The sequence below is a fragment of the Motacilla alba genome, chromosome 7 (genome assembly GCF_015832195.1).
Source record: "Motacilla alba alba isolate MOTALB_02 chromosome 7, Motacilla_alba_V1.0_pri, whole genome shotgun sequence".
NCBI lineage: Eukaryota > Metazoa > Chordata > Aves > Passeriformes > Motacillidae > Motacilla > Motacilla alba.
In genome coordinates, this window is record NC_052022.1 from 9391771 (window position 1) to 9404622 (window position 12852).

The following is a 12852-nucleotide window of genomic DNA, read 5'->3' on the forward strand; positions in this document are numbered from 1 at the left end:
AGAGTGTCAAAACCCCCAACCGACCAACCAACAAACAAGTCAGAAAGGTGTGCGAAGCATGGCACGAGAAACTCTTTGGTGACATGAGAACTAAGAGGGGAACAACGACACAAACAAATTTTAGAAATAAACATTTACAGCTGCAAGAGAGCGGGTGAGGGGCCGGGGGAAGCTTTGTCCCGGACAGGAGGCTCAAGGCTGCCTGTGAGCCAGCGGAGCACGGACACAGCGAGGGGTGGCCGTCCAGGAGGCACGAACGAGCCCTTTCTGGGCACCAGGGTAGGCAGGACGCCCTCAGCACCCCCGGGTGGAGCCTGCCCACGGGCACGGGCGGCAGCGGAGAGCGGCGAGGGCCAGGGCCGGGGCCGGCCCACGCCCTCAGCCCGGCGGACACACCCCGGCCCGGCCCGGCCCGGCTCTAGGACCGGCCGGGGCTCGCCCGGAGCCCGGCTCAGCGCCTGCGCGGAGCGCCGCGGCCGAGCCCCCGAGCCCCATGGAGAGCACCGAGCCCGAGCCGAGCGACAGCCGCCCGGAGGAGGAGGAAGAGGAGGAGGAAGAGGAGGAAGAAGAAGAGGAAGAAGACGAGGGCGCCCTGCCGCCCCCGGAGCAGCCCTTGGCCGCGGTGAGGGTGCGGAGGGCGGTGGCGGAGGGGCAGCGTCCCCCTCCCCGGGCTCCCGGCCTGCTCCGCCGGGCGAGCACCGGGCTTTCCTGAGCGCGCTGCCCGGGCCGGGCGGGGAGGGTGGCGGGGCTCGGGGGGCCGGGCGCTCGCTCAGCGCTGCCCGCGGCGGCGGGAAGGGGCTACAGGTGGGTCCAGCCCTTCCTTCGCTGCCCGGGGCCGAGCCCTGCTCGGTGGAGCACGGGGCAGAGCTGTGCAGCATGACCCTCTGAGCTGCGGGGTTCTCTTCTCAGCCCCGTCCTGGCCGCTGTGAGGGAGCTTTGTGCACCCTCTGTCCTCGTCCCTAATGTCAGATTATTGATTATTATTATCAATTATGTTTTTGTCTCCCCCTCCCCCCTTGCTTTCACAAGTGACTCCCCCTCCCTGCTCAGTGCAGCTCTGCCTTTCCATGGTGGGCGTGTGGTCCTTACTGATTTCTGGCGGCCAGTGTGTAAAAGATAACGATCCTCCTCTGAGAGATTAAAAGAAAAACATCTTGGTCCGGATATATTCTGTTTCCTGTGAAAGGGGAGAGGTGGCTACATGTGTCCCGGGTGTCCTGAAGAGGAATTCACTGGTAGTTGGGAAGTGTTTGGATAGAAAATACTGGGGTTAGCGTGTTTGTTTTTTAAAAAAGGTTACTTTGTTACGTGTAAAGAAAAATATTTCTCGTTTCTGTATCCTCCTGGCTCAGGATGGTTTTTGGTACCTGAAGTTGTTAGTTTGTTGACTTTCTGTTTTCCCCCTAAGGGACCTTTCCAGTTTTCGCTTTCAAATGTGATACAGAACATAGGTATAAAGCAAAGCCTTGTCAAAGCCTTTATCCCACAGAGACTTGTCTTATTGGAACAAATGTGGTGTAGGAGAAGGGGAGGCAAGGTTAGTAGCCTTTGCCTTGTGTGGTTAATGTTACATGAATCTTTATTTTCCTCTTCTAAAAAGATGGAAGACTGTTTGGCAAAGAAAATGGAAATCACGGTTTCAGAAGCTGAAAAACGGACTGGGAGGAATGCCATGAACATACAAGAAACATACACTGCTTACCTCATTGAGACTAGGTGGGTGATGAGAGCTCAGTCTCAAGTGTACATGGATGTCCCATTCTAAACAGATTTTCTCTCCTGCCACCCCTAAAAATAATCAGCTACAGTTGATGAGAGGATTTAGCTGCTTTGTGCTTTGTTGTGAGGTTATCAACCCACTCTGGAGGATCTTTTCCTGTAAAAATTTGGCAGCTGATCTCCAGTCCTGGTTTTGTGTAACTGTGTACTGTAATTCTTCATTTGGAGCTAGGTGGAAAAATGTGTTTGAAAGTTGTTGCATTAAAATGGTGCCAGCAACTGCTTGGTTATTTCGACATAAGTTGGACAAATTTTTACACATATTTGTGAGATTGTGTGTGAGAGAGGTCTAAAGTAACTGTTAGGCTTGCTTGAGATGACAAGAAAGAGAGAAGTCTCATGACTTATGTCATGTGGTCAAAATTTATTGCTCAGCTTATATTTGAAGTGTTTTGCTTGATCTGATTACCACATACTCCTTGTAGATGGTTTAAGGGTTAGAGTTAGTTGACTATTTCCTTTCTTCATACTGGCTTGAACTTTCACTGGGGAACTTACTGCTCTTAATCTTCTTAACAAGATGAATACTACTGGTATGATGAACATTCTCAGTACCACAAGCACAAAATTTCAAGTATTGAGTAGTGAGCAAAACTTTAAAATCTCTTCTAACTTGTCCTTACTTCCCAAACAGTAACAGATGACTCCTATTATGTAGGATCATGTTACTCATCTGAAGCAAGAATTTCAAAATTAGACTTTGTTACGAGTTTTGTTTAGCTCTTCTTTATATTACTAGTTTTAACCTTTGGGCCTTGCCTTTGGAATTCTCTGCTGTACAAAGAAAACCATCTGAAACAAAGCAGTTGCATTTTGCAAAGGCTCTGAAGAGTTCAGATAGTAATACTGTCACATAAGCCTTCTATCTTCTAGTAAAAGGCTTCTTAGCTTGTTTAGCTGATGGACACACCAGCCACACTGATTGCAGGCCTGCTGGGATAAGTTTGCTGTGTTTTTGCTAAACTTAAAGAACAAAGTCCAAAATAGACATACATTTTTCAAATATTGTAGCTCTTTGACAGTTGCTCAGATGCTTAAAAATACTTTTATTGATATTAAAGATCACACCTTCTCGTGTTTGTAGTGTTATTTTTGTTGTAATGATATTTCTGAAGGAAAAGAGAAGAAAATTGGAATCATTGGGGCCTGACAGCGATATGAAGTGTACTCTGGGGGCAAATTTTTGCAGCCCAGAACATGCTGACTGCATCTCCTCTTCCAGCCATCCTTACATTACTTTAGAGTTGCTCCCACTGGTCTTTCCCAGTTGTTCTTTCATAGTGGCAAAGCTGTACTTTGCTGGCCAGATTTTGTTCTTTCATTAGGATTTATTTTACTCTGTGGTCAGCAAATACCGAGACCAATTACATGTTTGTCACAGAGCGTTTGAAAATGTGTGTTTGTCACATCTCTAATAAAGTAGGTTCTCTATTCCTTTTGCTGAGAAGGCAAAATTTCTTGCATAAATATAATTGGTGGCTATTAAATGTGCTTCCTGCTGAGCCTGTAGCTGTAGGTGGGCTTCACAGTAATTTGTCTGGGTAATAAGATATTTTGTAGCTGAAGAATAAAACTGTTTATAGTAATATAAAGGGAAGACCACTTAATAATGGTTGCATTATGTTTATGTGAACTGGGGTTCCACCATTACTGCTATCTAGGATTTAATTTCAGTTTGAATTGAGGAATTCTATCTGGGTGAATTAGAGATGCAAGATGGATACAATTACAACAATTTGTTATAGAACAGGAGCTGAGTGCTTAAACCTTTAACTTAAAAGTTTCACTGGTGCTGCTGAAAATGTTTTCAAAATATAAGTGATGGTGTTACTTAGTTTTTCTTTTTAAATGAACAATATTCCTTACTATGCTCACATTTTTGTGTGACTTTTGTTGATTTTTTTATTTATGTGATATTATACTTTGATGTAGATATATTTCTTTGAGACAAAACAAGCTCTGTTACTGTAGACTGCAGAGTGTCAACAAATTCCAAGGATTGTGGTTCCTGAAAACATCTTCTTGCTTTAGACCTTTCTGCATTACCTAATTCGAGTTTTTTATGATGAGCTATTTCCATTCAATTAGTCATAATGTCAGTTTGTTTCACAGCTTCTGTTAAACTATACAGTTATTTAAAAATAAATCAATTTTTATCTTCTCCCTGTGAGAACAGAGGTCACTTCTACCTATTTGTGGGAAATGGCATTAAGGCAAGTACATATTCTTAAGATGTGTAGCTAAATATTCCTTCTTGAGATGTGCTCAGCATATCACTTGCTTTCTATAAGGGAAGTAGCAAATATCCAGGATCTCACTTAAATCCAGACTTGCTTGTTAGAATCTTAGGCAGCTGTCTTACATCAGAGTCTGCATGAAACGACAAGAACTCAGGTAGAATAAACCCCTGAGTCTGACTCCTGGCTTTGTACCTATTATTTTCATGACAGAGCTGAAAGTTAATCAGAATGCAGAGCACCTCTAAAGTGCTCTGTGGTATTGCACTTTTAATTATAGGACATTCAGGGAATGTCTTTTTTTCCTGGTCTCCTTTAAAGTAAACTATTTCTTCTGTAGTAGTAGGACACTTCCATTTAGTTCACTTTCATCCCTGCTGACTAAAAGATTTCTATCCTGACCTTCCCAATCAAACAATATGATGACTAGCATGTATTTTTATTTTGTTCTGTTTTTAATATGGCTTTAGGAAAAAAGTAGCTCAAGTTTGTGCAGCCTGCTATCTGGCCACTTCATAGCAGGATCCCTGGTTTCCAGCCCTACTAGTCTTCACTTTCTCTTGCAGTAACTTGACAAGAGGGCTCATTTTATTTCCTTTTTACTCCTGCAGTATGGCTGGGAAGTTACTAGTCTTATTTCTGGATTCAGTATTTGGAAAGTTTTCCACTAGTTAAATTGTGATCTGAGTGTTACCTGCTTCTCTGTTAAAACCTTGGCTTGCCCATCCAAAGTGTGAGAACTCATAAAGAAAGTTTCTGTGAGAGAAATGGACTTGGAAATCAGTAGCTGGCCAGGCCACAGTTCAGTGATAGCAGTGCTGCATTGTGGGATTTCAGGAGTTTTTCCTTTGTTATATTTTGTTTAGTACCCTTCTCAAAGTTTCCTTTTCCACACTGGGCTAGGTGAAAAACCCAGGCATGGGTTTCCTGAGAAGCGGCACAGGATGAATGCCCACAAAGGGCAAGTGTTGTTTTCTGATAGAACAGGAAAGGGCAGATTTTGTACAAAGTACTCCAAAGGAGGTGTGAGGGAAAAAGTCTAAATTCAACATGAGCTTTAAACAGGGGAGAGTTGGGAGCTGAAAGAAGACAGAGGATTTGAGAACTTAGTTTTCTGTTGGTTTTTACTTGATAGAAACTATGAATCATTTATCTTCCTGACAAATATATGTTTTGGTTAAATACAATAAACTGGGTGACAGTATAAAAAATGCAAAGAATCACCTGGCTGTGAAAAATCTTCTGGCAAGAGAAATGCCTCCTTATCATACAGCTTGCCAGGTAGAAGAGCAATTATTAAACATCAGCTGTCTGAGAGGCCTAAATACAGAGACTATTTCTAAATAGCTGTTGGAAAAAGTTGCCCATCCCTCTAAAATGGTGTTCCTCTGCACAGGGAGTGAACCTTGCCCACTACAGGGAGTGGAAGTGTCACTTGTCATACACTGGAAGGTCAAAGGTTGAAAGCAGAGTTACTGCTTCTGCCGTTGAAGAGATGATTGCTTTTACAAGGAAATAAACCTGTGTATTTCCTTCTTGTCTGATTTAGTGCTTCACAGCCATTCATCTTTATTGCATTCAGAATTATTTAATAGCTCATTTAAGATAATTAGTTTTAAATGGGAAGTGAGAAGAGGTTAATTAGATGGACTGAAGTTTTCACATTGACACTTTGAATTAAGGCAAATGAATGAGACATGGAGTAATGTAATCTTTGAATTGGTTATGATAACATCAGTTATAAATGTAAAAGCTGAAGGTTTCAATTTTGTATTTTTAATTTTTTCAGGCAGGTTGGTTTGTTCGATGAATAACTTGCATTGTTAAAACTGTCCTTAAAGGGGAAACATATGGTTTTCCTGCCTGAAGACTGTACAAGAATTATATTGTGTTTTTAGAACCAAAACAAATTGAAAAGTTTGACTGAATGTCAACAAGTGATTATAATCTTAATTGAAACTGGTCTGCAATACTTGCATTTAATGGGGAAGTTCATAACGTGGTCTAAAAAATTAGATGGTAGTGAAGGTATTAAGTCTAATGAGTACCTTTGTGGATTTCTACTTCCTTTCTGAAATGGTGTTCCTGGGAAGGAAATGCTCTTGTAATTGGTGATATTTTATGGCCTCATAAGTAACCAGGCAGAGACATTTTTGGTGTGATTTAAAAAAAAAAAATCTCTCATCTTGGTTGCCTGTCCTAAATCCACCCATGCAGTTTCAAACTCTTGTTGTCTCATTTAAAAGGCCATGGTGCTGACAAATGCTCCTAACTGAGAGCTGTGCAGTGCTTTCCCACCACAGCTTTGCAAAGAATTTTGCTGCTCCCCTCCTTTACCCAACTCTGCAGCATTGTGTGCTCTAGAGGGCACAGCCTGGGGGTTTGCTGTAAGCCTGGGGGTGCAACTGATAGTAATGATTTCAAAATGTCTTAAATGTATTCAAATCAATTAATTCAAGAAGCATGGCTTCTTTGTTAGGTGCTATATAGGTGCTCTTCTGATGAAGATAAAAGCAGCTGTAAAAGGCAGTGTTTGCACTCCTGAGACTCTGAGAATAAATGCATGTTAGAATAAAGGAAACCAGTATGATCTGAGATGAGAATAATGTCAGGCTGTTTAACACACTCTGTGGTGAGGTGGTTGTATCAGATGCTGTCTAGTTAAGAAAGAATTAACTACACAGGCAGGTTTGACCTTCAAGATTCTCTGGTAGTAATTTAATCTTCAGGGTATAGTGTGAGGTTTTTGTGTTCCTCACAAGGGTTGTAAAGCTTGATTAACTGAGACTGGGGGAAGCCTAGCTGTTGTCCACAGATCTGCTTTGTCAGAATAAATTGACAGTAGGCTTTACATGTAGTAAACTTCCTTAGTGTCTTCTGTGGGGCAGGGTAGGTGCAATGAGTGGTATGAACTGGTCTGGCAGTCTGCTTCCTTCCTCCTGGAGTTCTTGAGGCCCTGTGTGGGCATAAAACTTCAAGTAACAAGGTAGTTATTTGTGCTGATGTAGGACTAGGCTTCTCTATAAAGCTGTGGTCCTTTCCTGCTGAAGTGTTATGCTCCCAAATGACCTTTTAAATTTTTTGATTAATATTTAATTTTCTGCTTAATGTGTGTGGACTGAGATGTTACTACTAAGGTTTTTTTTTTTCAAATAACTGATGGGTTCTTATTAAGTGTAGCAAATACAAAGTTGATAAGCAAGCATGTTCAGAAAGGGATTTTCTTTTTTTTTTTCCTCCACAGTTAAGGCTCAGCATGGCCTTTGCTGCTCCTACTTTCTAATTAACTCTGCAAAACAATTATGGAGCATTATAAGCATGATTTAGATGCTTATAGAGATGGACCATTCTCCTGTCAGAAGGCTGGCACAGCAGCATCTGGATCTGCAGCACAGATGTGTCCTCCTGGGATGTGGCTGGGTTCTCAGGGCAATCCTGACCTGTGTTTTTCTTATCTCCCTATTTGTGCTTGCTTGTGCAGTCTGTTCTCAGGCAGGATCCCCATAATACTATCAGGTAGCAGTCTTTCTTAAGGGCTGACAATAACCCATGTGGAAGTCTTGAATCCCATGGTGTAAGTCAGTGCAGCTGGTTGGTAGGCTACTGAAGCTGAAGATAAAAAGGATCTGTAATTCTGAAGTACTTTTATGTGAGTGTCTTGAACGGCCAGATTGTTTACCAAACCCTGCTGGGAGTTTTTCCTCCAGGAATGCAATGTTTGTGCCTTCAGTTTTTGACTAAACAATCTTTTGAGGCGCAGTAGCTCAATTCCTTGTCTATTCAAATTTACCTCTTACTCATCAATAGTTCAATCACTAGATACCTGCTTTGAGCTGAAGTGTTCTTGTAATATTTGAATGGTGCAGCAGTTAGTGTGGGGAGGAATGCTGCACAGCCTGTCAGTCCAGGCTAGGTTGAGCTTACCCTCTGCTTACCCTCTGCAAGCCTCTGAGCTTACCCTCTGCAGCTTCATTGAATTTAAATACTCTAATGGGGAAGAATTCTGTGGGATGCTGGCAGTGTGGATAGTGGCTGTCAGTAGTGTACTCACCTTTTCCTCTTGAGCCACTCTCAAATAGTTTTCATCTGCAGCAGTTTGTGTTAAATGCTACGAATTGATCCTTTTTTCTTCTTACTTGAGAAGTTTCTTTTCCCCTACAAATTCAGTCACCCAGAATGAATGTCCTTTCCCCAAGGCATGGGGAGATACATAAAACTTTTTGCAGATTACTAAGTTTAAAAAGTATCTTCTGCATTCTTCTGTGCTTTGTGTGCTAGTTAGTCACTTCAATGAAGAATAAAGTAGATGTAGACATCACCACTGTTATCTGTTAAGTGCCTTGTGTGAATTCTCTCTCAGTATTTATTCTGGCATATGCTAACTGCTGGAAGTATTGCAACCCAATGCTTATTTTATGATATTGCAAAGTATTTCTATTGCTTTGAATGTCTTGTATAAAAAATGATTTCTCTCATCAAGTATTTGTATTACTTTCCAATCCTATATTCAATGATTTCTCCTTTTATAGTAACGTAAAACCCTTTATTACCTTGCTAGGTCATGTTGGTTTTCAGTCTTCAGACACATCAATTTTGTACCTGCTTGCTCTAGGTAGTTTGTTACATTTTTGGTCCTTAAATATAAAAACATGTCACTTTGAACAAAAAAAAGAAAATTGGAAGTACTTTGGAATTTGCTCTTTTTCTAAAAATATCCTTTAAAATAGCTCAATATTTTTAAAGTTGTAACTGTATCAACTGTTGTATGCAAGACCATTTTTGTCCTCTGAAGTGAAGACTTTCCCACTGAATAGTAAATTTCTTCTTACAATATTCTGTATCCTTCAGGTACTCATGAAATTTTAGTAACTTTGAACCTAACACTGTTGCAAGAGAAATAAGGCTGTTTCTGTAAGGGTGTGGACTAAGCCATACGTGTCTCATTACTTGATTGTGACCTACCTGTTTGTTTTTGATGTGTGAGTGCTTTGACTTTTCCTGTGCTCCTAGTAAATTCAATTGCTATCAGGCAGAAATTATAAATATTTTAAAATTAAGTATGTAGACATGAAATTAATGAAGGTTGCTTTAGGTTATGGGCAAGTCATGCAGTAGTCACTACTGTACTCGGGGCCTTTGGTGTAATTGCACTGATGGTTTTTGAGGGGGTAGGTGATGGCTCACTAATGTTCAGATTTGCTGCTTTATCTTTCAGAGCTGTTGAGTCCCAGAGTGAGGGACATTGTGCCCCAGTGGAGTCCCTGTGGCGACGTTACAGTGAATTTGAATTGTTGAGGAATTATTTGTCAGTTACCTACCCGCATATTGTTGTTCCTCCTTTGCCAGAAAAAAGGGTAAGGAAACCGAAACTGTGGCTTGCTTTGTTTTGTTTGTTTTTTAATTTACTGTTGACACTCTTCTGTTTAACTAGGCTGACTTTGTTTGGCATAAGCTATCAGCAGATAATATGGATCCAGATTTTGTGGAAAGAAGAAGGATTGGTCTGGAAAACTTCTTGTTACGTGTGGCTTCGCATCCTGTTCTTTGCCAAGACAAAATCTTTTATGCATTTTTAATGCAGGTATAGTAAAGTTATTTCTAAATACATTATTTAGTGATTATTTAATTAAGATAATGTCCTTTTGATCTTTTCTATTGACCCATAATTTGTTCTGTGTCAGGAGGATAGATAGGCAATGTGAATAAACTTGAGGTGGAAAAGGCTTGTCCAGCTAAAAGCTTTTTGAGAGCAGCCTGCAGTTGTAGAGTTGCCCTTCTAATCTACCTTATGACTTTTTTTCTGGTCAAGTTGTAAGGCTTCTAAGAGAGAATTTCCACCTCTTTGGAATGGCCTATTGGGAACTGAATCCATGTTGGTTGGGAGCACTTCCATAGGACTAAAGCTGAACTAGTTACCGTGCTATACTGCTGACTTCCAGTTCACTCTTTGGATATCCATGGTTTCTTTAGCCTTGTGGTTTGGATCATCCATTCCTGTGTCGTGGTCCAAAACTACTACAATACATTGCCACAGAAGTTGTGGTCCAATTGTCAGCTTAAGCATTGCATTCTGCAGCTTTCAACTTTAGGAGATGTTGGATAGTTCTTTTTTTCTGTGCTTTGATGAGAGATTCCCAAGTACTGCACTGAGCAGCTATGTTTGCCACGATACAGTATGTGGGTGAACCAATGTATAGGAGCTCAAAACAGTGGAAAATCAGCAGTACACCTGAGCCAGGTGATGGCATGTGCACTGCAAACTGTTGTCACCTGTATGCTCTCTGCCTTGAGATGCAAAGGTCCTTGGAGATGCTGGTAATCTCGGAGGCAAAATATGTTAGCTACTCTTTAGACAAAGCAATGTGGCTCCTGCTCCCAGCTGATAGATTGAGGAAATTGAGAAGAGGGTTTTTGGGGGGAGATTAGTATGTAAGTACAATGTAATGATAGGTTATTCTTAGCCCAGATTCTTGAAAAGACATGGGGAGGGTAGCCGAGGCAGAAGCCAGGCATACTGGAGAAGCTCCTTTGATGTAGGCTCTCACAGGGACTTGCAAAAGCTGCAGCATTCTTAAATCACTCTAACTGAACATTCTTCTCCTGTGTATTTAGGAAGGTGGATGGAAAGAAATGGTGAATGAGACTGGATTTCAGTTGAAGGTAATTACTGTAATTGTTTGTCTTGTGATTGCTGTGACACAGGCATATTCCAGCAAACATTTTTAGGCTATTTATGAAAGGATGTTTGCTGTAAGAATGAGTTAAAGGCTTCACGAATGAGTTAAAATTGCTTCATGAATACTCGTTATTACAAAAAACAGTGATGTTCTTGGCATGTGATAGGTAGGACTGCAGTTAAGTTCTCTAGCAGGCTTGTTATGTGCCTGTGTCATTCTGCTGGTAACGTAGAATCCTTATAAGCTTTAAAAGTAATGAACTGGAGGCCACAGCATTGTGTTTTCTGTTTAGTTTAGCATTTTTAAAGGTGAGTGTCAAATTTAGTCTGGTAAGAAGTGCAAGGTGTCAAAAAAGGTAAGCAAAGAGGTCTGAATTGTAGGACTTCTTTGCAAGGAGCAGTTGCTGAAAAGGGACTAAGACAGATGGATTTGGTGCCCCTTGACTGTTTAACAGAACGTGTCTTGAAGTAATACTATCCTCATTGACATCAGCGAGTTCATGGCTGGGTAAACTGGTGGAAGACTTGCAGGAATAAATGGTCTGAGGTCGCGTGTCTGTACAGGTCAAGAATCTGAGAAGCTGATAGATTGCTGGGCTGTGTTTGGAAGAATTACTATATGGGGACAAATACTGAGCTTTTTGTTTCATTGTAATGTGATCTGCTCTCATGAAATCACAACTGAAAACTGGGTGGATTATGAAGAATTATTCTAAATAGTGAGTGCTAAAGAAAATCCCTGGTGCTCTTATCCTCAGTGTCCAAGGGGCTTTGATACTGACACTTACTGTTGATAACTTAAGTTGACAATAATTCTCTTCCATCACAGTTGGGTTTGCATACTACTGGTGTTCATAATGCAAGCAATGTAAAGCTCTGAAGCTGCATACTCTCATAGGAGTTTAGAAAGTTTGTACTGGCAGGGTGTGTTCAGGAGAACACACTGTGGTGTGTTTATGGAAGAAAACTCATAGCAGAATGCTGAGAATATTTGCCTCCCTGAAACCACATTGTAGATTAAATGAGAGACTAGCAAGTCTTGTTTTCCCTCTAGATTTGATTGTGTATGTTTTCCCTTTCACAGTTCCAGTTTTCCTTAGGAAAGAAAAATAACTTTTTCAGAAGCCTGGTAAAAAGAATCTTCCCTTTATTCTGCATCTGAAGTATAAACTCTCAATATTTAGCACTACACTGGAAGGAAAATCTTTATTCAGTCCATGTTTTAGACTCAAATTAGACCATTTTTTTATGTTTCTGCTGCCTCTGCTGCATTTAAGCAGGATGTGTTCTTTGTCTGAGAGGGTTTGAACTCTAACTAAACCTTAAATTAGGTATTAATGCAGTAGCATGCTATAGCTGAATGTTGATGTTGGAGACTGTTTATTCTGCCAGCTGTATCATTAAATCATGCCTTTCCTCCCTCCCAACCCCAGCATTTATTTTTTAAGGGATTTTTAATTTAAGGGATTTGTCACTTGGGATTTTAACCCTTCCTGTAGGAAAGAGAAAATTCCCATCTCTCTTTAGTTTACATAAATGATTATGGGATCATAGTAGGCGTTAACTCTCTGAAAACTCCTCAGCTGTACCTCATTTGATGGGTGGCTCATCTCTATAATGCTTGTGCATGTCACTCTTAAATCAATTCTAAGACTGGACAGATATTTCTCTAGAAGCCTAACTCTGGTGTAAATGCTCAAAAGTGGTGTGTGAGAGTTACTGTGCTGCAAATGGCAAAAAGGAAATAGCCCTACTGAGATGGTTGAGCATTGGCAGGACTGTGCTTCCTGCCTGACTGTGCTTATATGGACCTACTGAACTCTTCCTTCAGAGCACTACGTGTGTCTGTGACAAAAGACAAAAACTTGCCCTGGAACTGTAAGGTAGGAAGTTGTTGTTTCTAAGTGTAAAGCTGTTCTCTGTGCCTGCTGCCCCAATAGACTCAAATGGCTTTGGTGCCTGCTGTTTTAACATAAATACAGGGTTCTGGGAAATAGCTGCTCAGAGGGAAGGACTCTGATAATGTCAGGGTATTTAGGTGATCTTTGTACTATGAGAGGATGTGTGAGGAGTACCTGCAGGTGTGTGTGAACAGCCCAAAACATAACTGGCTTGTGTGTTGATCTGTTCGGGTAGCGTTGGAGATCCAAGAGTATGCAA

At 41.2% G+C, this 12852-nt stretch overlaps 1 protein-coding gene across 1 annotated transcript in view; it reads left to right on the forward strand.

The window, feature by feature from the left end:
- Window positions 1-226: 226 nt before the first annotated feature.
- Window positions 227-12852, forward strand: part of SNX4 (sorting nexin 4) — a 32163-nt gene continuing 19537 nt past the window's right edge. The window contains exons 1-5 of the mRNA XM_038142900.1: window positions 227-622; window positions 1601-1716; window positions 9232-9370; window positions 9448-9597; window positions 10629-10676. Coding sequence (XP_037998828.1) covers window positions 494-622; window positions 1601-1716; window positions 9232-9370; window positions 9448-9597; window positions 10629-10676 — 582 coding nt within the window. The 5' untranslated portion in view covers window positions 227-493. The remainder of the gene's footprint in view (window positions 623-1600; window positions 1717-9231; window positions 9371-9447; window positions 9598-10628; window positions 10677-12852) is intronic.